The following is a 25085-nucleotide window of genomic DNA, read 5'->3' as shown; positions in this document are numbered from 1 at the left end:
CATTTTAAGATGTGAGAAAAATTTCAGAGCCTGAGTTAATTCCTGAATGGAGCCCTACAGTACAATGTAATGAGGTAAAGAAGTACCAAGGAAAAAAGGAACCAAAAAAGTAAGCATCAATAATTTATAACTTTTGTTCTAAGTCCTTAGGAAACCATCTTGCTTTAAAACTTTTTATCCTTCTTGAAAGGCTTAAAGAAATGTTAAAACATCTTAGAAACCTGGTCCAAAATATGTGTTTTCAGGAAACAGAATTGAAACTATGAATACTAGTCTGATAGAAAACCAGTAGGTTACACAGTATCTACCAAGCATTCTATTTCTCAGCAGCCCACATGTTCCATGAAAGTACAAATGGGAATGTTAGTTTGAATCTTGATTCCAGTTTATTCAGTTACCTAAAAATAAGAGAATTAGATTTTAGGAAACTTATAAACTCTTAACAAAATGACCTTTTTATTTGCTACATAAATAATGGTAATTCACGGCACTTGATACTTTGTTCAGAGATGAAAGAAGGTTTATGAAATCGGTAACTGCCATTTTGAAAAGTCTTGTTTCATAACTCCAGACAGGCGTGTTCAGCACAGTTTAATACTATCCTCTCAGTCCTTTATAAATGGAATTTTCTTCTACTTGTATCCATTTCCCGGGGCTGGGGGGGGGAAAAGAAAGTTAACATTCTGTAGGTAATAGTGCAAAACACTCTTGGTTTCTGAGACCGAATTTAAGTCTTCAGGTGTGTGTGTGTGGGGTGTGTGTGTGTGTGTGTGTGTGTGTGTGTGTGTGTGTGTAATTTTAAAGTCAGGCCTATGTATTTTTAAAGTGTCATTTTCATTTATGATTTAAAATGATCTCCAAACTTCTCTGTAGCAATAATTCTCAAGCATGCAGCAGAATCATCATAACAGGTTTATAAACAGACTGCTGCCCACTCCCTAAGCTAGTGATTGAGCAGGTCTGTGGCCCAACAGTTTGCCTTTGTAACAAGTTCTTAGGTGATGCTACTGGTCCACCTTTCAAACCACTGATCTTTAGGGATGTTTCAGGTGAACCAAGGTTAATCTCTAGACCAGAATGCTGTATCAGAGATTAGTTTTAACTCATGGGAATAAATGCACAAGCATAATTTAAGGTATAAATACTCAAAACTTAAAGTGCATGGTTTTATTCTCATTCCATCCTTTTTAAAATTGCCTAACTGGCTTTTCATAGAGTAAGCACATACCTTATGGACCCATTCGTATTCTCCATATTTAGAATCAAAGGTTCCTTTCTGAAGAGATCTTAATTTTAAGGTAAAACGTGGTCCCAGTTCCTGAATTCCCACTTTCTTTTCGCTCTTGAATATGTATCTTAAAGAAAAAAAGAGTTAAGGAAATCAGTCTGAATGAACCCAACTGTTCTTTAATATATCAGTTTTAATTTCTCATCTACAGTACTTGTCAGAATACATTGGGAAACAGGTTTATGTAGAAAACATGTTTCATAATTGAAGTCAAAGTCCAAGGAGTTAAAGTACTTTCCTTACCTGTGAAATCTGAAGAAGATATAATCCCGTTGATTGTGGAATGTGGCAACCTGCCTTCCAATAAACTGAGGATTATGGGGAAAGAGAGATGCAAACATACGTCCAATAGAGTGACCCAGTCGTGTTGTAAAATTGTTCAAAATTATTTCTGGTATGTGTTCTGTTGGGTCTTTGCCTCTTCTCTAGAAAAATGATGAAAAATCACAACAGTGGCAAAAGTACATCTCATTGCAGTTTCAAGTTTTAGAGTTTACATGACATTGAAACATTTTAGTTATCTTAATGACAAATTACTATAGATAATGTCTCTGATCTGGGAAGACCCTACATGCCGTGTAGTGGCTAAGCCCACGTGCAGTTACAGAGCCTGTGCTCTAGAGCCCTTGAGTCACAACTACTGAAGCCTGTGTACCTAGAGCCCATGCTCCACAAGGAGATAAGCCACTGCAAGAAGCTGGTGCTCCACAACTAGAGAGAAGCCCCCACTCACCCAACAGCATCACAAAACCAACCAGCCCCGCCCCCAAATTAAATCCATAAACCTAAAGGTTATAGCATTTACTAATCAGACACTGTGAGGAGACCAGTGCCAGTCAAGGAATGCATAAAACTCACCTTTATTTCTTTACGCAGACGAACACTGCTCATTTTAAAGTGAGCGGTTGGGCCGCTGGGCAGGTGACTCAGAATTAATCCATCTGTTCACAAAGCTAAGGACACACTGAACTCTGTAATCTAAACCTTAAGTTGTTTAAATAAGTAGTCCTTTGTATACCCAAAGTCTCCTAAAATCTGTAGGCAATTCACCTATTAGGTGAATAGGTGGATGCACGTATTCCTTTGACTTGATTTTCACACCATACCCAAAACTCAAAAGACATAAATCAACCCGAATCTTTCACAAAGATTATGTTAAGCATTGAAGTAAGTGAAAAGAGCTAAAATCCACTACTATAATACAGGAATAAGGATAAGATTCTAGCATAACTGTAGCACCACAAATGGAATATAGTCTGTATATACATTTCATACATTTGTAAGGCCAGGATATGCAGTTTTCAATATCACGTAAGACCAGCTACATCTGGAAATCAAGGTTATTAGTGTTCCCAAGAGACAAGGTCTTAATTCTTGGGATTACTGTACTACAGTTTAAAATCAACCAATTAATTAACCCTTACAGACCCTACAAACAGAATTAGGCTATAAACTATAAATGAAATATAAGAAAACTACCTACAATCAAGGCTAGCCGACCAAGGGCTTTAAAAGTTTGGAATGCAGCTCAAGCCTTTGTAGCACAACTCGATTCTTTCAAATACTTAACCTTAAAAGGAGGTCAGAACCAGACTTACAAGTATCTGCACACAATATAAGTTTTATAAAACAGATGTTGCCATCTTTAAAAGACATCAACATTCTCCCATTCATCTATTAAATTAGAAACTATGGTGGTTATCATCTTCAACTTCCTGCTCTCCCACCACCAGATCCTGTTTATTGCTTTTACCTTCATAAATTCCTCACTTCAATAGCTGCCTCTTACCCCAGGTGTTATTGTCTTATTTGAGGTCCTTGAGATTTTTCCACCCAGATTAGGAACAGTATCCTGCTTGGTCTGACTTCTCTTTCACCACTTCAACTACATCTGTCACCTAATATAGACTAATCAAGTTGGATTTAGGCCTTGGTTCTGTAAGTAATAAGCTATGGGACTCAGCCGTGCCATTGTAGTTTCTCATAGCTTCTTATGTGCTAAGGGAAAACCTAGATACCTTGATGGTTTTGCCAGCTATAGGTAGTTTGAAACTACTCTCACCACAGACTCATCTATAGATTAAAAACATCAGCATAGCACTCATACTGTGGCTCCGCACTACCATTTTATTAATAACCTCCTATCTCTACATATTGTTTTATAACTGGTAGACACAGTCTCTCTAATACACCATAAACAATCCTATCATGTGTTTTTTGCTTATGCTATTTCAAGTATCTACAATATTTTACTCATCCATTAAGGCCTGCTTCAAATGCCATCTCTTTTTACAGACAAAATTAAACTAAATATTCTCAGCTCTCACTGTTACTATAGCACTTGTCATTTGAGTTTTAGTTACACAAATGCCTTTCTTCCCAATGAATCCATTAACTCTAAAATCTACTTCTGACAGATACTATGCCTATTACACAGCAGATTATCAGTAAATGTTTGAATTCTTCCCTTCTCTTCAAGGTTTGGCTATACTCATGAGGTATAGCCATAAGTATTTCTGTATCATTTGTACTACCAAAAAAAAAATAAAAAATCAAAATCTTAAGGGGATTAAGAGAAGTAGAAGTCATTTAACCTAAATCAAGGCTTGAATCTTCTCTAGAAATTTCCACTAAATTGTGGTTTGTGTCAAAACAAAAGTATAAAATCCAAATGTATCAATTCCTAAGTACCTGCACTGTACAATAGGTGTTACTTATGTTATTCCTAATCTCTAACACAAACCATGCCACACAGAACTCATCCCGATTTTTAGTAATGATTTTAGCAATGAAGAGTTTGAGAAGGGTCAGGTAGATTCATTCAAGTACTACATGGCATATCTAAACTGGGGTGGGATTAAACCTGAGTCCTAGACCTTAGCTGTTAATTTGCAGTCAGAAATATATAGAGGCATTTTGTTACCACTGATGTGAAAGTTACTTTGTTATGACCGACTCAAAAGGCCAGGAATGTAAAACACCCTATATAAGCTGCTCTCTACATCAAATTTCCATTTAGAAATAAGGAAGAGGAAAAAAGTGAAAGGAAGTACTGCCCCAAACAGAGGAACAAAGGTCTTGAAACCTCATTTGGGGTGGGGTGGAGGTGGGGACGACATGTTTTAAAAAGGCAGGGATTAGTACCTTCAAAGCAGATCTCTTCTGGAATAGATTAAGTACTCAAGACACTTTTTCTAAACTCACAATCCAGCCAAATTATAAAATGACTAACAATACAAAGCTAGTTTAGTCTTAAAAGTCTCTGAAAAACAACTGGTGCAAGGGGATACTTGGAGAAGGAAATGGCTACCCACTCCAGTGTTCTTGCCTGAGAAATCCCATGGACAGAGAAGCCTGATGGGGCTTCTCATGGAACAGTCCATGGGGTCGCAAAGAGTCAGACATGACTGATCAAGTGGATGTCTTTAATTAACTTATACTGAAAACACTAAATGCCATAAAAGTTATTTAGATGGAAAAAAATAGATTGTAAACCATTATTTTTTAAAAAGCAGTGTTCACTGATTTTTAAAAATATGTTATCCTGGCAGCACGGAAGTACTATCCCCATTGTTTATAAATCCTTGGTAATTTTAATAATTTTGACATTCAGTTGGCCACTTTTAAAGTTACTGAGTTCACAGGCAATGAGTAAGTAAAACAACATCAATGACAAAAACAAATCCAGGGATCCTTTATGTGATCTCTTATCTCAAAATAGGGAGAAATATCTAGGGTTGAGGTAACACATTTGCCTTGGATCTGAGACTCATAGTAAAAGGATAGATTATTCTTGGTATCTGCAATACATAATATGGGCCCAAATACCTACTTCAAAAATGCAATCTTGTGACACCACTTCCTGGCAACACAAAATCTAGCCATATCAAAATAGCTGCAGATCCCCAACTGGGAGAGGACCTTCATGCCTCTATCTTTTCAAATGGTTATGTTTTTGCAATAGGTATTCTTCCTCTGCCTTACCTCATTCACCCATATCCACCTAGACAGGGATTAGGCGTCTTTCTTCTGTCAAGTACTTCCCTAATGTCCCCAGGGCAGATTTTTACCAAAGTTTGTACTGTATACTATATTTCGCTCTGTAATTGTACTATCTACACAATATTTTTGTTTCTTTACATATCTATTTTATCCTACTAGATTATGAATTCCCCGAAGCTGACTTTCTCTTGTTTATCTTTTACTAACAAATAATGTCTTGCTTATAGCATGGGCTTAACAAATGCTTGCAGAGTGAAAAGGAAAAATCAGTTTGGAGTCTTGAATAGAGATATATTAATTCTCTGGTTGAACAAATTATGTTCTAAAAGTTACAGGAAACATTTTCTTATTCTTTTAAATATATCTTAAAAGGGGGTGAAGGGGAGACAAGAAAACGCCTTAAAAAGAACAAAGGATACTTGGTATTTTACGATCTTCATTAATAACAATCAGGTCTGTGAAATCTCTTGAGATGCACTGTGGAATAATTTTTTTCAGAGCCAGTCCTCTTCTGTAATAAACATGCGAATTTGGTATAACTGTAGAGAGCTGTTCACAGAGTCGTACTGTTCTCTATAAAACAAAATAACAAAATCCTCAAAAATCAAAAAGAATAAAAATCTAAGTGGCATATATTTATAAGGAAAGAAGTAATCATTATAGTGTTACTAACAGAGAGCAAGGCTAGGGAAGAATGAAATCCAAACAGTTTCATCCTCCATCAAAGGCTGATCTATGTAAAGCAGTCATTCTCAACTAGGGACAATTTTGTCATCAAGGGATGTTTGGAAACATCTGGAAACATTTTTGGTGGTCATGACTGATGGTAGTGGTAGAAGTTGGCTGCTATCAGTATCTAGTGGATAGAGGCCAAAATGCTGCTAAACATCTTATAATGAACAGGACAATCTGAACAATAAAAAAATCCAGCCCAAAACGTTTAAACAGTGCTGAGGCTGAGAAAGCCTATCATGAAGAATCACACTTGGTGAACCTACATCACATCACTGATACATTTTATTTAGTTTATTTACAGACATTACCTAAGGCAATTACTAAAAATTTAACTCTTCTGAACGAAGTTATTTTAAATAACCTATGTAAGAAAATTAAGAATTCAACAACTATAGTAACTGATATGTTTACCCCATGAGGTCTATCTGACGTAGTGATGAGAATCTTGGGAGAAGTCTGTCTGTTGAAGTAAGAAGCAAATTCATCTGTAGCTTCATCATAAGCAACCTGAAAACAGAAAGAGAGACAGCTTTACATCAAACACTCTACTGGGCCAGCATTTTAAAAGCAATTCGAATAGGATTCTGTAACACTGGGTTATCTAGCTGACTCGTGATTTAAAGAGGGCCCAGGAGGGACAGGTTAATGGCAACATGAAGAGGTTGGATAATTTTCTAGCTGAAGAATACTAATATGAAATGGAAAAAAAAAACTGTCAAAAATAATTTCAAGAAATTGAGATGCATTCATTGAAAAATGGATCCATTTGTGGGCAAGAACATCAAGAATCTTGCCTAGAGCTATTCCATTTCCCATGTCAACCTGGGTGGTGAAAACAGTAACTGTATCAACTTCAGGACTAATGGTAAGCGAGAACCAGCAATCCTGGATCCAGAGATGGTAGACCAGATTTGAGGATGGGCAGGCAGGTGGTCTTGGACTTGGACTTGGCTTTACCAGTCCAAGGTTACAGGCCTAGTTCAGGGTAGGTATGGATCAGCCAAAAATTTAAATGAGAGCTCTGGAAGTGAAAAAAAATCATAGACGAACTGACATAATCTCTCCCCAAATCCTTGACTGACAACTAAGCTCCACATGAGAGAGACCTGAGAATCCAGTGCACATGAAAGACAAGGGAGACTGGAGAAATGGCTGCAACTTTGAAAGCCTTCCTCAATCCACACACACCTCAGGTGGCAGGGGGAATGTATGTCTTAGGGGCCCAAGGTTTCACGATGCAACCTCTACCCAAATCACTAGCTGGCCACTGAGTCAAACACAGGGAAAAATCTCTAGGAAGGAAGGTTAAAAATAACACAAACTCAGCAGTAGTGTAATGCTACTGTCAGAGAGATTCCAGTTTAAGTCCAGACAAGTTACTAAAACAACAAAAAAATCAATAACCTGTAAAAAAAAAATAAATAAAAATAATCCAGAGTTACTGCAATGTTTTCTAAAAGTGTCCCAATTTTCAACCTATTAGATATACAAAGAAACAGAAAAGTATGCTGTATAATCAGGAAAAGAGAAGTCAATAAAAACTGACTGAATGGGTCCAGATGGTGAATTTAGTGACAATTTCAAAGCCATCATAACAAATATACCCAAGGAATTAAGGAAAAATACAGGCTTTTTATTTTTTAGCCTGTAAAAATACTATAAAGCTGATCTAAGATGCAGAAGAATCAATAATCCTGAAAACAGATTACTAACGATCCAATCTGGAGCATGGAGAACATAATCATAGCAAAAAGAGCAAAGCTGCAGAAATTTTTAGGATAATGTTAACCATTTCAACAGTGTGTTAGGAAATCCCTCAAGGAGAGAAGAGGGCAGGAAAAAAAAATATTTCAAGAAATAATGGATTAAAAACTTAACTGACAGGTCCAAACTCAACAAACATTAAGTAGAATTTAAAAAAAGAACAATACCTAAACACAATAGTGTCAAACTGGTAAAAGCCAAAAACCCAGAAAACTTTAGTAAATCATCTGGTTTTAGTAAAACCAGAAAACTTTAGTAAAAAACCAGTAAGTCATGACTGGTTTCTCAAAAGAAATAGTGAAGGTCAAAATTCAATGGAACAAGTTCAAAGAAAAAAAACAGGTCAACCAAGGATTCTATGTCCCACAAAATTTTTTTAAAAATAAAGGCAAAATAAACGCTTTTATAAAGACAAAAACTGAGATAATTAGATCTCAGACCTGCTACAAAACAAAGGCTTACGAAAATCCTGCAAGCTGAAAAAGAATAATACTAGATGATCCAGAGGCAGGAAAGAAGAGGACTGTAAACAGGTAATGATGAGGGTAAACATAAGGCTTTGTGGGTGTTTTGTGTGTGATCATTTTTTTTTTAAAACACGAGGACGTTTAAAGTAGTAATTACAACACTGGGTTTATAACATAGACAGATACATAACAACATGTGCTGACAATTAACAGCATGAGTAACAGTGGAGGTCACAAAGCTATACTGGTGCAAACTTGCTGTATTTTACCAGAATTGTGTCAGTATTTACTAGAAGTAGATTGTGATAAATCATTCTCCAGAACAGATCTTATGCTAGGACATTTATCCAATTGAAAAGGACTGAAATGAAACAAAATATGTCCCAGACCACAATAAAATTGAATTAAAAATCAACAGCAGAAATCAGCAGAAATCAGGGAAATCCTCAAATATTTGGAAATTAAGATACTTCTTGAAAATTGTAAGCCAAAGAAGAAATCACCAGAGAAATCAGAAAATATCTTCAACAGAATGAAAATGAAAACATCATAAACACACCAAAACGTATGGAAGGTGGTTAAAGCAGTGCTTGGGTGAACACCAGAGTTTTATATGCTTATATTAGAATGAAAAAATAAAATCAATAATCTTAAGCTTCCATCTTAGGAAGCTAGAAAAAGAAGAGCAACTAAAACCCCAAGTAAGCAAAAAGAAAGAAAAAATAAGGATGAGGCGGGGACTAATGAACTAAAAAAATACAACAAGCAAGAAGAAATCATCTTTCATTAGAAGAGGTACTCAGATGTAAATGATAAAAGGAATCCATCTTAAAACTTGTGGGCTATAGCAAATGTGAATTTTATGACCATAATTTCTCATCATAAAAAGATGAAAATGAATTAATCACATAAAAAATAGAATAAACTCAGAGTATAAAAGAAATAATAAAGGTAAGAGGAGATATAAGTGAATTAGGAAACATTTAATAGACAAATAAAATAGTAACTTGAAAAGAATAACAAAACAGGTATGTCTCTGGTGAAAGCTCAAATAAACAAGATTAGGAATGAAAACAGGGTATTACTTCAGTTTCAGTCATGAGCATATTCTATCTAAACAATGCATTTAACAAACCAAAACAATATTTTAAGAAGATAAAACACCTTAACTAAACTTGATTTACCCCATGAATAGAACAGGTTTAACACTAGAAAGTCCATTTCATTTATTAAATTACTGCAATAAAGGAGAAAACTGGATATTCATCTCAATATTTGCAGAAAAGTATATAAATTATCTTAATATTTGCAGGAAGGAATTTCCATAACTCATAAGGAAAATCTACCATTAATGACACATAACTGGAAGTATTCTTTAAAATTAGTAACATGGCATAGAGGATAATGCTGCTTTTTAAAATTTATTTGACATTATGGTGCGATTCAAATAAGCACAAAAGAAATTGTTAATGGTTTGAAAGAAACAAACACATATTTGTAGAAATGATTATCTAAACATGAAATGAAAACATTTAGAAAAATTATTAGAAGCAAATTCTACTCATTAAAAGATCATGATTCAAAAAGCAATCTCATTTTTGTAAATCAGCAAATCAGATAGTTTTCAGAGACATGTGATTTATACTATCAAGAAAAAAATACCCAGATACCCAGGAATAGTTGTAACAAGATTTATGTGTATAACTTGTATGAAGAAAACAATGATATTCACTGAAATACATTTTCAGTATTTAAAGGCCCAGTGAAGCAAAATTTGAGATACCAACGGAACATTTCATGCCAAGATGGGCACAATAAAGAACAGAAATGGTATGGACCTAACAGATGCCGAAGATATTAAGAAGAGGTGGCAAGAATACACACAAGAACTATACAAAAAAGATTTTCATGACCCAGATAATCACAATGGTGTGATCACTCACCTACAACCAGACATCCTGGAATGCATATCAAGTAGGTGTTAGGAAGCATCACTACGAACAAAACTACTTAAGGTGATGGAATTCCAGTTGAGCTATTTCAAATCCTAAAAGACGATGCTGTGAAAGTGCTGCACTCAATATGTCAGCAAATTTGGAAAACTCAGCAGTGGCCATAGAACTGGAAAAGGTCAGTTTTCATTCCAACCCCAAAGAAAGGCAATGCCAAAGAATGCTCAAACTACCACTCATCTCATTCGCTAGCAAAGTGATGCTCAAAATTCTCCAAGCCAGGCTTCAACAGTCTGTAGACCATGAACTACCAGATGTTCAAGATGGATTTAGAAAACACAGAGGAACCAGAGATCAAACTGCCAACATCCACTGGATCATGGAAAAAGCAAGAGAGTTCCAGAAAAACATCTACTTTTGCTTTATTGACTACGCCAAAGCCTTTGACTGTGTGGATCACAACAAAATGTGGAAAATTCTGAAAGAGATGGGAATACCAGACCACCTGACCTGCCTCTTGAGAAATCTGTATGCAGGTTAAGAAGCAACAGTTAGAACTAGACATGCAACAACAGACTGGTTCCAAATAGGAAAAGGAGTCCATCAAGGCTGTATATTGTCACCCTGCTTATTTAACTTCTATGCAGAGTACATCATGAGAAACGCTGGGGTGGATGAAGCATAAGCTGGAACCAAGATTGCCAGGAGAAGTATCAATAACCTCAGATATGCAGATGATACCACCCTTATGGCAGAAAACGAAGAAGAATTAGAGCCTCTTGATGAAACTGAAAGAGGAGAGTGAAAAAGCTGGCTTAAAACTCAACATTCAACTAAGACCATGGCATCTGGTCCCATCATTTCATGGCAAATAGATGGGGAAACAATGGAAACAGTGGCAGACTCTATTTTTGGGGGCTCCAAAATCACTGCAGATGGTGATTGCAGCCATGAAATTAAAAGATGCTTGCTCCTTGGAAGAAAAGCTATGACCATCCTAGATAGCATATTAAAAAGCAGAGACATTATAGTACTGTCAACAAAGGTCCGTCTAGTCAAAGCTATGGTTTTTCCAGTAGTCATGTATGGATCTGAGAGTTGGACTATAAAGAAAGCTGAACACTGAAGAATTGATGCTTTTGAACTGCGGTGTTGGAGAAGATTCTTGAGAGTCCCTTGGACAGAAAGGAGATTCAACCAGTCCATCCAAAGGAAGAAAGTCCTGAATATTCATTGGAAGGACTGATGCTGAAGCTGAAACTCCAATACTTTGGCCACCTGATGTGAAGAACTGACTCATCTGAAAAGACCCTGATGCTGGGAAAGACTGGAGGAGGGAGGAGAATGGGACAACAGAGGATGAGATGGTTGGATGGCATCACAGACTTAATGGACATGAGTTGAGTAAACTCTGGGAGTTGGTGATGGACAGAGAGGCCTGGCATGCTGCAGTCCATGGGGTCGCAAAGAGTCGGACAAGACTGAGTGACTGAACTGAAACAAGATATATATACATACATACATATATACTAAGACTTCCCTGGTGGTTCAGACAGTAAAACATCTGCCTACAATGTGGGAGACGGGGGTTCAATTCCTGGGTTGGGAAAATCCCCTGGAGAAGGAAATGGCAACCCTCTTCAGTGATTCTTGCCAGGAAAATCCCATGGATGGAGGAGCCTGATAGGCTACAGTCAATGGGGTCTCAAAGAGTTGGACACAACTGAGCCACTTCACTACCTACCTACCTGCATATATACTATATATATATATATATATATATATACACACACAGTGGATATATATACACACACACATATAGGGTTGGCCAAGAAGTTTGTTCCGTAAAACAGTCTGTAAGATGGCCCAAAAAAACCCGCATGAACTTTTTGGCCAACCCAATACTACCTAGATTCTGACACTGATCTGATTTAGTATGAGTCACACTTTTATACGGAAGATGTAAGATCCAGGAAGATAACACTGTTGAAGAGAGGGATTTGAGAATGGGAATGGCGAGGGGCATCTTTCCCTCACAGCTATCAAAACTTACCATGAAGCTAAATAATCAAGAAACTAAAGAACCAATCCAGTAACAAGCTACCAAAAAAAAAAAAAGACTCAGCACATATGGACAACTAATATATCACAGCACTACAATTTACTATGAGAAAGACTACTATTTCAAAAATGGTGCTGGGAAACTGGTTATGTAAGAGGGAAGACTGGAAGAAAGAAATTGATTTCCTTTCTCATGCTAATAAGAGAAATCCATTTCTGATAATTAAGTACATGAATGTGTACCTTGACTCTTTCACTGTACTGCTGCAAACTAAAGGGAAAAGTGAAAGATTATCCTGAAACCAAGAGTTTTATATGGACACACGAAAAAATAGCATCAGATTACCTTAGTTGTCAAAATGTCTAACAAATACTACACAAATATATAGTAAAAATTTAAAAAACAAGGACTGCTTTTCAAATGACATTAAAAAACACTGGAAAAATTATTCATTGAATGACAAATAAGTTTATCTAAGCATAAAATACAATACCTTCTGAGAAAATGAATAATTTATTTCCTTCTTCTACAGCATTGTTGGAAAACCCAATTATGAAATAAGATAATATGCCAGCATTATAGCTAAATCAATCCATTATACAATTTCACCAGCTAGTACTTTAAATTAAACACTGGCATAAGAACAGATAATTTATCAAATGTGATTATCCAAATTTATTTAAGACTTCTAACATTTACCTCTTCATCATTAGGATCTACTATGGTTTCATCATACACTCGCTGGTTGTCAATAGTCTTGGGTACAGGCTTTGGTGGAGCCTAAATAAAAGAAAAAAATGTTAAGTCTGGGAAGCATTTCACATTAATAATTTTGCATTATGCTCGGAGAAGAATAACAAAAATCTGGAAATAATGCAAAAACTCAATCTGTTTCTCATTCAACCCACTGCTACATCAGTCCTAGTAACAATATTGAGTAAGAGGCTTTTTAACTCTTTAAGCACACAAATGCACTTACTGGAAGAACTGCTGACAGGATAAAATGGCTTAAAACCAGGCAAAAGTAGCAGAAAGAGAAAACTGAATTAATAATTATTCACAAAGATGAAAAATATCAAACATAACAGAAAAATCACAAAGGTACATATTTAGGTAGCTTGGTTCAAATACTTTCAGAAAACTATTCAGAAATATCTAACAAAGGCTACAAATCCGTATCTTTCTGCTGAACTAGTAATTCTAGTTTAGAGAATTTATGGTAAGGAATGAAAAGGGGAGCAATTTATACAAAGAAATATGTATAATCACTATGGTTAGTGGAAATGAACACTAAATAGGGCAAATGTCCAACAACAAGATAATGACTATGGCATTGCCAACTTAATGGAATAGCATTAGCATCAGCAATCACATACACTCAGCTTAGATCAAGAAATTGTGTAAATGAAATTTTAAGGAGCAAGAACACAAAACCATAACCATACACTGATTAAAACTAATTTAAAATATATGTACACTAACAGAGATGAATATGACCTGACAAACTATTTAGGAGTTCTTTTTTATTATTTTATGAAATGAATATTAAGTTTTAAGTAATTTTTTTAAAAGAGGCAGTTCTAGATCATCTATCAATCCAAAAACAAGAATGGTGATATTTTCAAATGGTGATCACCATATTAATTTGCTATAACTGATTATTGAGTTAAAAAGAGACTAACACTGCTTGATAGGATTTTGCAGGTGAAAACAGTCTTAATATTGAAATTTCCTGTGATTTAATCTAACACTATTCAAGAGAATTCATGAAAAAGTAGTATTTAGTTTGTATACAGTATATGTATATAGTCTGTATTTTTCCCTTCCTCAAAAATGCTTATTATTACTTGGTACTCCATCTTAAGTAAGAGATGGGAGGAGGGGGAGTTGAACTTTTTTAAAATTTTTCAAGTATAAAATGCAACCTGAAGCATTCAATAGTTCTTTTAAAATTTTTCAATAGAGAGATTTCACTTTTTGTCAGCATCACAAAAACAGCTAAATCCTTTGTGGATGCTCTTTTCTTTGCCACAGTCCACTCAGGCGTTTCACCTTCCTCCTACTCCCCATTCTCACTCTTCACAGGTTTATACCCTCTGTGTCAGCTCTCATTCTCACACATCCCAACCCTACAACAGAAGAGGCTCTATTATGCCTTTCTTCAGCCTAGCATAACAAAATGCCTTTGCTTCAAGTCTGAAGAACTCCAGTTACAGGCCTATGGTGGGGATCTTCTCCATTCCCAGTCAGGGATAATGTGTCTCTGCCTCTCAAACCCATGAAGTTAAGTAAAATAAGCAAGCTGGAAGTATATATACCATTTTGAAATTTTGAAAACATGCAAAATACCACTACTACTGTATTTACTGTTTATGCACACAAACATAATAAAGGAAACAAAGAAGTGCATGGGAATCATAAAAAGCAATTTCATGAGTTATTGTCTTTTTTTTTTTTTGACTCTGCTTCGAGACAAAAGGGATCTTAGTTCCCCAATCAATCAAGGATCAAACCCTTGCCTCCTGCAGGGCAAGTGTGGAATCTGAAACCACTGGACTGCCAGGGAAGTCCCAAAGAGGGGCAAGCAATCAGAAAATCCCACATAAGACACTTGAACACTATTTACTAATGCATAATTTCTTGAGTAAAGGATAGAAAGGGGTGTGCTGTATTGTTTTTACATCATTTTAAACATTCAAAATATTTCATAAATAAATTTTAAAATAAAGTGATTCAATCTAAATATCAGGGAACATTACTTAATACAAGATATAAAGCAGAGGACTAAAAATTTTATTTACCTTATCACCAAGAGCCTCTCTCTCTTTTTTAAGTTTTTTCTTAGCTGCCAACTTTTCCTAAAGGATTTAAAAGAGAAAAGAACAATATTGAGCAACTAGTAGTTACATAGCAAACACATAATGAAATTACTAATGCTATGAATATTTAAACTGACCAGCCTTAGAACTGTATTAAAATAAACATCCAAAAAATAAAATAAAATAAACATCCAGACTTAGATTTTCACACCCAAGTTATTGTAAACCAGATGATCTTGCTCCCTCAAAATAATCTAAATTGACAAGTTTGAATATTTAAAATTTCATTAGCTTTATCTTTTACTCTAAAGCCTCAAATAAAGTGAAAGTGCAAAATGTATACTAAACAAGTTAACAAGCTTTTGTTATTTTGCATTCCTAACAAGTTGCAAACTAAAGAAAATTTACGGCTATTCTGGTGGCCTCTTTTGAAAAGCGCTAAAAATAATGAGTTTTCACATTGTTTACAATAAATCCATCACTATTCAAACATTTTATAATCAAAATATGCTTTTATTATTCAGAATCTGCAGGGTGTACTGTAAATCTGTAACTTCTGGGGACTTCTGAACAGGATGCTTGACACACAGTATAAAATAAAAAAATTTCTTTTCCCTAGCGCCTGTTGATCCTCAATCCACCAGGTCTCCGATTAGAAATTACAGACCCAAGAAATCTAGGACACCCTTCCCCCATACGTGCGCACCAAAATGGGTTTTTTGTCCCTTCCAGGTACTCCAATAGCACTTTTGTCACCTACGACAAATAAGACGTGTAGGGCCTTAACAAGTCTAGCAAGAGGCAGCAGGCAAGTAAAAAGAATATTGTGTATGAATTTTCGCGATATGCAATAAGCAACTTGGTTCCAAGCAAGCGTAATTTAACCACAAATGAGCACCGTGACTTTGGGCTTTATGTGTACACCTCCTAGATTGGTATAAGGACAGTGCGGGAAAGAGTAAATCCAATTTCTAGAAACTTTACAGTCTAACTTCGGTAAGAGCGGCTACAGTAATCAGAGAAGGATCCTTCTGGATATTTGTACTGCCTGTATTGCAGATTTTAGGCATTAACCAACGTTAGGTTGACTGGGGAAATAGGAGACGAAAATTCTTGCCTTCTAAGTCTGGCGGGGGTGGAGGGGGCAGAGGAGCCGGGTAGGAAAGTAATTTTTAATATTAGGAGAGCAAGAGTTCTTGCTTTCTTTCGCAACCAAGGACAACAGAGCTGGCAAGGAAAGCAATCCTTGCTACTCAGACGGAAAGCTGAGCCGAGAGTGTGGTACAAACGACGGTGCAGGAACCAGGGCAGGGCTGCTTGGCCCCTACCCCTTCCGGATTAATAAGCGCCACCTGCGACCCGGGCAGGGGTGCCCGCGCATGTGCATCGTCCAGCCCGCCCCACCCCACTGGCTCTAGAGCGACACCGCGCACGCGCCCTGGCGACTCCGCCGCCTCATACCTTCCGCTGCTGCTGTTTCCACCGCGTGAACATTAAGTGTCGCCGCTGTTTGTTCTTAATTTCCGAAATGCTGAATCCTGGAGGAAAGGCAGCCGTCTTTGGGGGTTGTACCCCGCTTTCCGTCGTCCCATCCTCACCGACTGCAGCCTCCTGAGCTTCTTCAGTAGCGGCTTTGCGTTTCAGGCCTTTCTTTCCGCTGCCGCCGCTCTTGTCTCCGGCCTTCGCCATGGTATTTTTGCTCCTTGTGGTCTGTACGGAAACGGAAGTAGCTTCCTCGTCCCACCCCCGTCCTTAAGCTTTTATTTCCGGGGTCGGGAAAGTCTTAAAGGAAAGTGTATGTTTGCTGAGTTTTATCAGTTTAAGGAGGTGCTGAAATTTAGGCTTGAGAAGAGTATACGGAGCTTGTCCAGCCGTGTGAACTGTGAATTGAGTTGCTGAAATCCATTATTGACTATTATCCATGCGAGAGCCCTTCAAACCTAAGTGTTAGTTGCTCAGTCCTGTCGGCCTCTTTGCGACCTTATGGACTGTATGTAGCCTGCCAGGCTCCCCTATTCATGGAATTCTCCAGGCAAGAATACCTGAGTGGATTATTTCCTTCTCCAGGCGATCTTCCCCACCCAGGGATAGAACCTGGGTCTCCTGCAGTGCAGGCGGAATCTTCTGGGCCACTATGGCCTAAGTACAAAACAATATAGAGTTTACATTCTACTAGAAACTAAAATGATCTCCCAAATAATTACTGTGGTAAGCTATTAAATATGCATGGTGTTGTAAAAATAGGACAGGATAAAAGAAGAGGGAATAAAGGGATGGGTTACAGCTCTTAAATAGGATTCTGAGAGTGGTCTTAATTATTGAGCAGAGATTGAAGGGCATATGGGTTTCCCTGGTGGTTCAGGGGTAACGAACCTGGCTGCAATGCAGGAGACCGGGGTTCCATCCGTGAGTCCGGAAGATACTCTGGAGAAGGAAATGGCAACCCACTCCAGTATTCTTGCCCCAGAATTCAAATGGACAGAGGAGCTTGGGGCGTTACAGTCCATGCGATCGGAAAAGAGTGGAACACCACTTAGTGACTGAACAGTAACAACAAATGGAGCATACAGTGCAGTTATCTGGGGGAAGAGCTGTTAATATGAGAAAAGCAAAGCTTTTTATCTAGGAGAAAAGCTGTTCAGGACAAGGAAACGTTCAGCTCCAAGGCTTCAGTCAGTAGCGAGCCTGGCTTGTTCAGAAAACCTCAGTGAAGCCAGAGGTCAATGAGAGAGGAGAGTCAAGGTGGTGGGAGTGGGCGTGGGAGGTTAGGGTGACAGATTGTGTAAGATTTTGTAAGGACTTTGGCTTTTATGTGAGATGCAGATTTCTTGGAAGATTTTGAGTAAAGGAATGGTGTGATGACATATTTTAAAAGCATCACTCAGATTCTTCTAAGAGAAGACTGTAGGGGAGAGAAAGTGACAGGAGGGGAGAAATGAATGTTTTGAACCGGTGGTACTAGTGGAGGTGGTAAGAAGTGAACAGATTATTTTGGGAGGTAGAATTCCTGACAATTGAATGAAAGGCATAAGAGAAAGAGAAGAGTCACAGATGACTCCAAGATTTTGACTGAATGACTGGAAGGTTGGAGAGAGGTATGGGCTGGAGATCAGAATTGGGGAGTTATCAGCTAATGGATGGTAATTCGAACTATTATAGGGAGTGTAGATAAAGAACTGAAATTGAGAAGAGAATGATGAACTGAACCCTGAAGCAGTCTCACATGAAGAGCTAGAAAGAAAAGGAGGACCTAGTAAAGGAGAATGAGAATGGAAAATCAAGAGAGTAGAGTGTCATGAAAGCGAACATGTTTTCCCAGTGAGTAAATTTTGCTCTATTCCTCATTCTAATTTTTAGGAAAATGACCTCCAAACAGTTCTTTTTGGTTTACTGTCAGCAGTTGATTTTCCAGAAATTACCTTAATTTCAAGTTATATGTTTCAATATTGACATTGGGTGTTTTGATAATCTAATATTTTGGTTTCCATCCTTCATTTTCACCTTTTCAATTTCTTTTCAACTGGATGTTAAAGATATCAAAACTGTAGTTTAGAATACAAACCCCACCAAAACCTTCTACCAAGCTACAAGTCCAGAATTGTGATTAGAAAACAAAACCTGTCTGCTTAGATCCAAAACTGGATTTGAATTATACAATACAATAAAAAGGAAAAAATAGTGTGGAGCTAAAAAGTCACTAGCCTACAGGTTTGGCTTCAAGCAGTCATAAAAATATTACTTGGCTTATGTAAAGAGGAATAATCAGATTGTAATTGAGGTGGGGGGGGCAGCAGGAGGAGATAGACCAACCTTTATCTAAAAAACAGACTGAAATATTTTGGAAGTCTCTTCTAGTCTTAATATTTTCTGTCTCTCTACATATAGTACATTCTTTCCTTGTAAAAATAAAATAATCCTGAAGTTAATAACTGTCTTTATTTATTTAGAGGTGCCATACAAGGGCTGTTTATAGAGGCTGCCTTCATTGTTTGTTGCCTTCCTTGCTTGTTGGTAGTGATAGTTGTATGAGTTGAATAAAATGATTTATATGATCAGAATAGAATTCTTATCTGGAAGAAATCACAGAAGTGTTGACCAATTCAGCAAAAGTGTGTTTAATACTACTCAAATGAATAGGGACAGCAAGTATGATGGAAACAGTGGGCTCTGTGTTCAGATCTGTGTTTAGATTTTGATTCAGTCACATAGGTGCTATAAAATCTCAGTTAAATCAATAATCTCTCTGAGCCTCATTTTCTTCATCTGTTAACTGGGCTAATATTACCACATAGTTTCTTCGGAGAACCCCAGGGACGGGGGAGCCTGGTGGTCTGCCATCTATGGGGTTGCACAGAGTTGGACACGACTGAAGTGACTTAGTAGTAGTTTCTTCGGATAACGTACATTAAAGAAACATACATGTGCAATAAATACTAACTAGTTATTTTTATTACTTCTAGATCTAGATGCTAAACTAAACATTGTTGAGGAAAAAAGACATCATGCTTGCCCTCAGGTAGCTTACAGTTTGGAAGAAGATAAAACAGAATTCTAGTGTAAGTATTCAGTAGTGTTCGATGTTCAATGCTTCTTAGTTTGAGGTCCATTTCTTCCATGCACTTCTTTTCAGTAACTGCTTTATTGTTTATTATTTGCAAGGCCTACTCCTAATAGAGTATATATTATTTTAAAATAACACATTTAATTTTGATAGTAAATAACTTTTTTTACTTGATATATGAGAATAAAAATATACATGATATTCTGGAATACAACACATGGACACCCAGATGAGTTCAGTGATCCAAACAAATATAACCTAAGATTCTGCTGAGAAAATTTGATCTATGTTTACAATATGACTTAAGCTCTTTACATAATATAAACCATTCCAAAAGTACAAAATATTAGTCTATTGCATGAAGAAAAAGAAATACCAGGTTTAGGGATAAAAAATTTTTTGTTTACAATGTGCTATAACTCTTTAAGAAACACAAAGTAATAAATTAATGCTCTCTGAGCTTGAATTATGCCATTCAGTTTGTTATCGGTTAAAGAAAAACCAAAATAGAAGCCTCATTTTGAATATACTGCTGGACCAAACACTCATAATTATATAACTAAAACTTTTAAACTGTCCAGATTTGCCCAAAGTCTAACTCTGACCTAAAACTAAAACAGCTTTTTTCAGGTCAGTATGACCTTAAAGCTTCCCAGCAAATTGCTATAGACAGTTAAGCTTACACAGTGCTGCTACCATATAAAGACTAAGTTTCTAGTAACCAGTCACACACACAGCACACACACACACACGCTTCCTCATTCATGCTTTTTAAACTCAGCTGTCACTGCTGCATGCTGAGCTTCTAACCACGTTTCAGCTCAAAATTTCCCTGTTTTGAGCAGTGTTTCTTGCTTAATAAAATGCTTATATCAAGTAAAGCTCTCCAGATTTTCTTTTGACAGGACAATAGAACTATTACAGAGCTAGTTTTTCATCTGTGAATATTTCCCTGGTATCCAAGACCTGTTTTTGGCAATTAAATTACTTATCTCATAGAAGTTTGAGAAGCCTCTTTTTTGTTTATTGTATACCTTAAATTGTCTTAGTGACTAATGAAGATGGTAGAGAAGTTATTACAAGAATTCACAGTGTCAGTACAACTCTCAGGATGTCAGCTCTCCTTTGAAAGAAGTTAAAAAGGTCAATGAGTAGAATGAATACAACTTTGTGAGGCGATATTAGAGCCACACACACTCCTACCCAAAACTGAATTAGAGTACTCAAATATGAGAACTTCTGAAATACTGAAAACCTGGAGATTAATTGTATGGTTAATACTGTCATCTCTATGTACTCCACACTATGAAATAGGCATAATGCATATCCTGGCCTTTCCAGAAACCAGAAATATATTAGAAAACCAACAGTTTTCTTCCAGAAGTAAGTCTTTATAGGTTGTAATAATTTCCTTGAGACTTTTAACGTTTTTTCAGTAGACACTAAACTCAGCCATGATAGTGTTGGATGGAAGGACAGTCCTCACTTTATTTTCTGAGTAGTCTTATCCTTAGCATTAAGATGGGCTGTTGGCGTAAACAGGGTTTTTTTTTTCTTTTTTCTGCGTGCTAATTTTGCAGAGTACATGTAGTTCCATCATATCAGAAATGTTTCTGATCCTTACCAGGAAAATACCACAATAAAAATCCAGTTTCACTAAAATATCATCTCCTAAAGTGATTTCTTATTGTTTGAGTTCATCACAAAAGCTTTTATTTATATTTTTGTAATGCATTCAATGCCTCTGGATGATATTTCTGACTGTGGAGCAAGCATAAATATAATTTAAAAATCATCCTGGCATGACTTTTGTATATCTAAGTATTTAGTATTCTGTTGATTGATTCATTCAACAAATATTTATTAAGTCATACTTAATGCCAGATCCTCTGGCTTTTTTAAAAATATATGTATTTGTAGAATTAAAAAACAAAAAGCAACTCCTTGTCCTCAAAGAACTCCAGTGGGGAGAGCCCAAGTACAGAATCAAATCCCCAGAGTATGAGAGGTTCTATGACCATTACCATGTTTTATAATCAAGACCAAATTTCTTCTCACATCTTCTTCAAAGAACCAGATTAGGTGTATTTGCAAGTCACTTGTGGTAGCTCAGAATATATTTTCCATAGATGTTAACCCATGTGTTGTGATTAGATCACCCAAACCAGAGATACAAATATCAGTTGTTTACAACCAATACTGTTCATTTTCCCCCACCTTTATGTTCTAATTTTCCATTATAGAATTACAATGTGACGTAAAATATTTTCTACTGTTACCATTTCACAAACAAAATATAGCAAGCATTCTGTATAATTATCAGACACAATATTAAAAAAAGTTGATGGAAGCATAGCCCTTAGCTTAGGCTGAAGTGAAATGGAGTGAAAGTCACTGTCATGTCTGACTCCTTGCTACCTGTATAGTCCATGGAATTCTTCAGGCCAGAATACTGAAGTGGTTAGCCTTTTCCTTCTCCAGGGGATCTTCCCAACCCAGGAATCAAACCCAGGTCTCTCACATTGTGGGCGGATTCTTTACCAGCTGAGCCACAAAGGAAACCCATAGCTTAGGGTAGCAATTTTCAAGCTTTTATCCTTCAAAAATTATTGGGAAAAATTTTTTTAAATAAAAAGCTTAAAAAGAACTATTGGGGACTCCAAAGAACATTTGTTTATATGCTTTATATCTATCAATATTTACCATGTAGAAAACTTTAATTTCTTTAGTTTTCTTAGGAAAAATTTATTTAAAAGTAATGACAATAAACCAATTATGTGTAATATACACACTTTATGAAAATAAATATATTTTTCCAAACAAAAAGGCCAATGAGAAGTGACATTTTACATGCTTTGCAAATCTCTTTTATGTCTGACTTAATGGGAGGTACTACATTTGTATCTAATGTCTGTGTTTAACATATTGTGACATACCATTTTGGTTAAAGAATATAATGAAAAATCTGGCCTCAAACAGGTCTGTGATTGGAAAAGGGAGGATTGTTTAAGAACTTTAGCAGATAACCAAGAATGTTCTTTTTGATATTACATTAATATTTGACTAGTAAGTTTTTTAAAGATTGAAAGTAAATGAAAGTCGCTCAGTTGTGTCCAGCTCTTTGCAACCCCATGGACTGTGTAGTCCATGAAATTTTCCAGGCCAGAGTACTAGAGCGGATAGCCTTTCCCTTCTCCAGAGGATCTTCCCAACCCAAGGATCAAACCCAGGTCTCCCGCATTGCAGGTGGATTCTGTACCAGCTGAGCCACAGGGAAGCCCAAGAATACCAGTGTGGGTAGCCTATCCCTTCTCCAGCAGTCTTCCCAACCCAGGAATGGAACCAGGGTCTCCTGCATTGCAGGAGGATTCTTTACCAACTGAGCTATCAGGAAAACCCTTAATTTTAAAGATTAATTGTACTGTATAATCTAAAATCATGTCAACAAGCTCTTTATGTTCTATTACCTTAAAATCTATTGGTCTGTTTTGCATTTTGAATGGATCTTTTACTGATGCATGATTTTGTAACATCATGCATTCATTGGTCATCTGAAAAATATTGGTTCACTGAGTTATGCATTTCTTCTATAGGTTGACACACTACACAGTATCAAAAAAGTCACAATGTTGAAATCACTACTGGTCTCATCAGAGAAGTCTTCTGGTGCTAGTAAGTTGTCAAGCTTACAGTAGTGAACAGTTTTCTGAAGTTCTGCTTTTGTTGAATAGGGGTTTCTTTTGGCTCCAGGTTACTGATGGTAGTGCCCATAATGCAATGCAGGGATAGAAACTGAATTAGGAGACTTGTGAGTAGTGAGGGCCTTTTGTTGATGTATACTACCCAGGGCTAGGCCACCTCACTGTTACCTTTTTTCATCTGTGGACCCCTGAAGGTTGCCTGACTATACCACTGCCACTGTTAGTTAGCTAGAGACACCTTTTCATTCACCTGAATATATTCTGGGAGTCTACTTATAGATGCAGTCTGAGGGGGGCTTTGTAGGGGTCCTTCTACCCTATTCACTTGTTCAGGAGGCATGCTACCATCCCAGCTGTGATGGAGCCTCAGGCAGCATCTTGGGAGAGCCACAGTTTATAGTATTAGTTGATTCTGACTAAGGTTTCTCTTCCAACCCAGTATGGAAAAGAATACGTTCTCCTAGCCAGTCCTCCTCTTCTTGAGGCAATCAGCAAACCTTTCAATTTTTCTGAAGCTTCCTTTTTTTTTCTCTATAGCAACCAGATGAAATAGATATAAAAGACTTCTTATCCTTTATCCCTTTATATTCTAAAAGGGATGATAAGGTCTGATAAGGTCTTATATATTGTTGGCCATTGGCTAAAACTTCATTTAGGGGAAATAACAAAAGTCAGTAGTTTTCCTGGAAATTCCATCATAAGAGCCAGGAGGACCTCTGAGACACTGAGAGTTAAGGAGATGGAAGAACGGTCTCAGGAACTGAAGACATGTTCATGAGATGAGCATTCATGGCAGTGACCTAGGCAGAAACTGCAGAACTGGATTATACTCCTCTGTATTTTTTCCCTAGGTCACTCCTACTTACTAGATTAGGGTAAAAAAGTATAGATTAAAGATAAAAGACCCCTCAGTAAGTGACCAGATTCAAGAAGTTTCCACCGTGTACCAGTGCACTCCAGGGAGATTTTGTTGACTTAGTTTCCCTACAATTATCCCTTTATTCTAAAGACTTGGGTTCAGGATGTAGATTTGTGTATTTCAAAACGTGCCTTAGTCAAAGGCATTATTTCTTTTTTTGTTTGTTTTTTCTTTCTTTCTTTTTAAATTAGAGTACTCCTTGGAAGGAAAGTTATGACCAACCTCGACAGCATATTCAAAAGCAGAGACATTACTTTGCCAACAAAGGTCTGTCTAGTCAAGGCTATGGTTTTTCCAGTGGTCATGTATGGATGTGAGAGTTGGACTGTGAAGAAAGCTGAGCACCGAAGAATTGATGCTTTTGAACTGAGGTGTTGGAGAAGACTTGAGAGTCCCTTGGACTGCAAGGAGATCCAACCAGTCCATTCCAAAGGAGATCAGTTCTGGGTGTTCTTTGGAAGGAATGATGCTAAAGCTGAAACTCCAGTACTTTGGCCACCTGATGCAAAGAGTTGACTCATTGGAAAAGACTCTGATGCTAGGAGGGATTGGGGGCAGGAGGAGAAGGGGACGACAGAGGATGAGATGGCTGGATGGCATCACCGACTCGATGGACGTGAGTTTGAGTGTACTCTGGGGGTTGGTGATGGACAGGGAGGTCTGGCTTGCTGCAGTTCATGGGGTTGCAAAGAGTCGACTGAGTGACTGAACTGAACTGAACTGATAGGTGCTTTACATTGTTGTATTACTTTCTGGTGTACAGCAAAGTGAATCAGGCACCCAAAGAACTATTTCTATGACAGAGCATTGCTAGG

At 37.0% G+C, this 25085-nt stretch overlaps 1 protein-coding gene and 1 long non-coding RNA gene across 3 annotated transcripts; one reads left to right on the top strand and one right to left on the bottom strand.

The window, feature by feature from the left end:
- Positions 304-17173, bottom strand: RPF1 (ribosome production factor 1 homolog). Its single transcript, XM_005678164.3, has 9 exons — positions 16551-17173; positions 15072-15128; positions 12970-13050; positions 6437-6532; positions 5710-5863; positions 2147-2229; positions 1532-1713; positions 1229-1355; positions 304-655 (listed from the first exon to the last, which is right to left on the bottom strand). Exons 1-9 carry the CDS (start codon positions 16776-16778, stop codon positions 614-616), a joined length of 1050 nt encoding a protein of 349 aa, XP_005678221.1. The 5' UTR covers positions 16779-17173; the 3' UTR covers positions 304-613.
- Positions 16671-24505, top strand: LOC102191009. Of its 2 annotated transcripts, XR_309899.3 has the most exons (5): positions 16671-16779; positions 18249-18407; positions 19550-19645; positions 23244-23322; positions 24462-24505. It is a non-coding gene; the product is annotated as an uncharacterized LOC102191009 (long non-coding RNA). The 2 variants fall into 2 exon arrangements; XR_001295497.2 differs by lacking the exon at positions 18249-18407 and having other exon boundaries at positions 16679-16779.

The sequence above is a fragment of the Capra hircus genome, chromosome 3 (genome assembly GCF_001704415.2).
Source record: "Capra hircus breed San Clemente chromosome 3, ASM170441v1, whole genome shotgun sequence".
Classification (NCBI taxonomy): Eukaryota; Metazoa; Chordata; class Mammalia; order Artiodactyla; family Bovidae; genus Capra; species Capra hircus.
This window is presented reverse-complemented; position numbering and strand designations above follow the sequence as displayed.

What these genes read in the sequence shown, in the direction of transcription:
- RPF1 (XM_005678164.3), bottom strand. Translation starts at nt 16,778, where the DNA reads ATGGCGAAGGCCGGAGACAAGAGCGGCGGCAGCGGAAAGAAAGGCCTG. An exon ending in GAGAGGCTCTTGGTGATAAG is followed by an intron (nt 13,051 to 15,071) that starts GTAAATAAAATT and finishes TCTTTTATTTAG; the next exon opens with GCTCCACCAAAGCCTGTACC. An exon ending in ATCTTCTTCAGATTTCACAG is followed by an intron (nt 1,356 to 1,531) that starts GTAAGGAAAGTA and finishes TTTTTCTTTAAG; the next exon opens with ATACATATTCAAGAGCGAAA.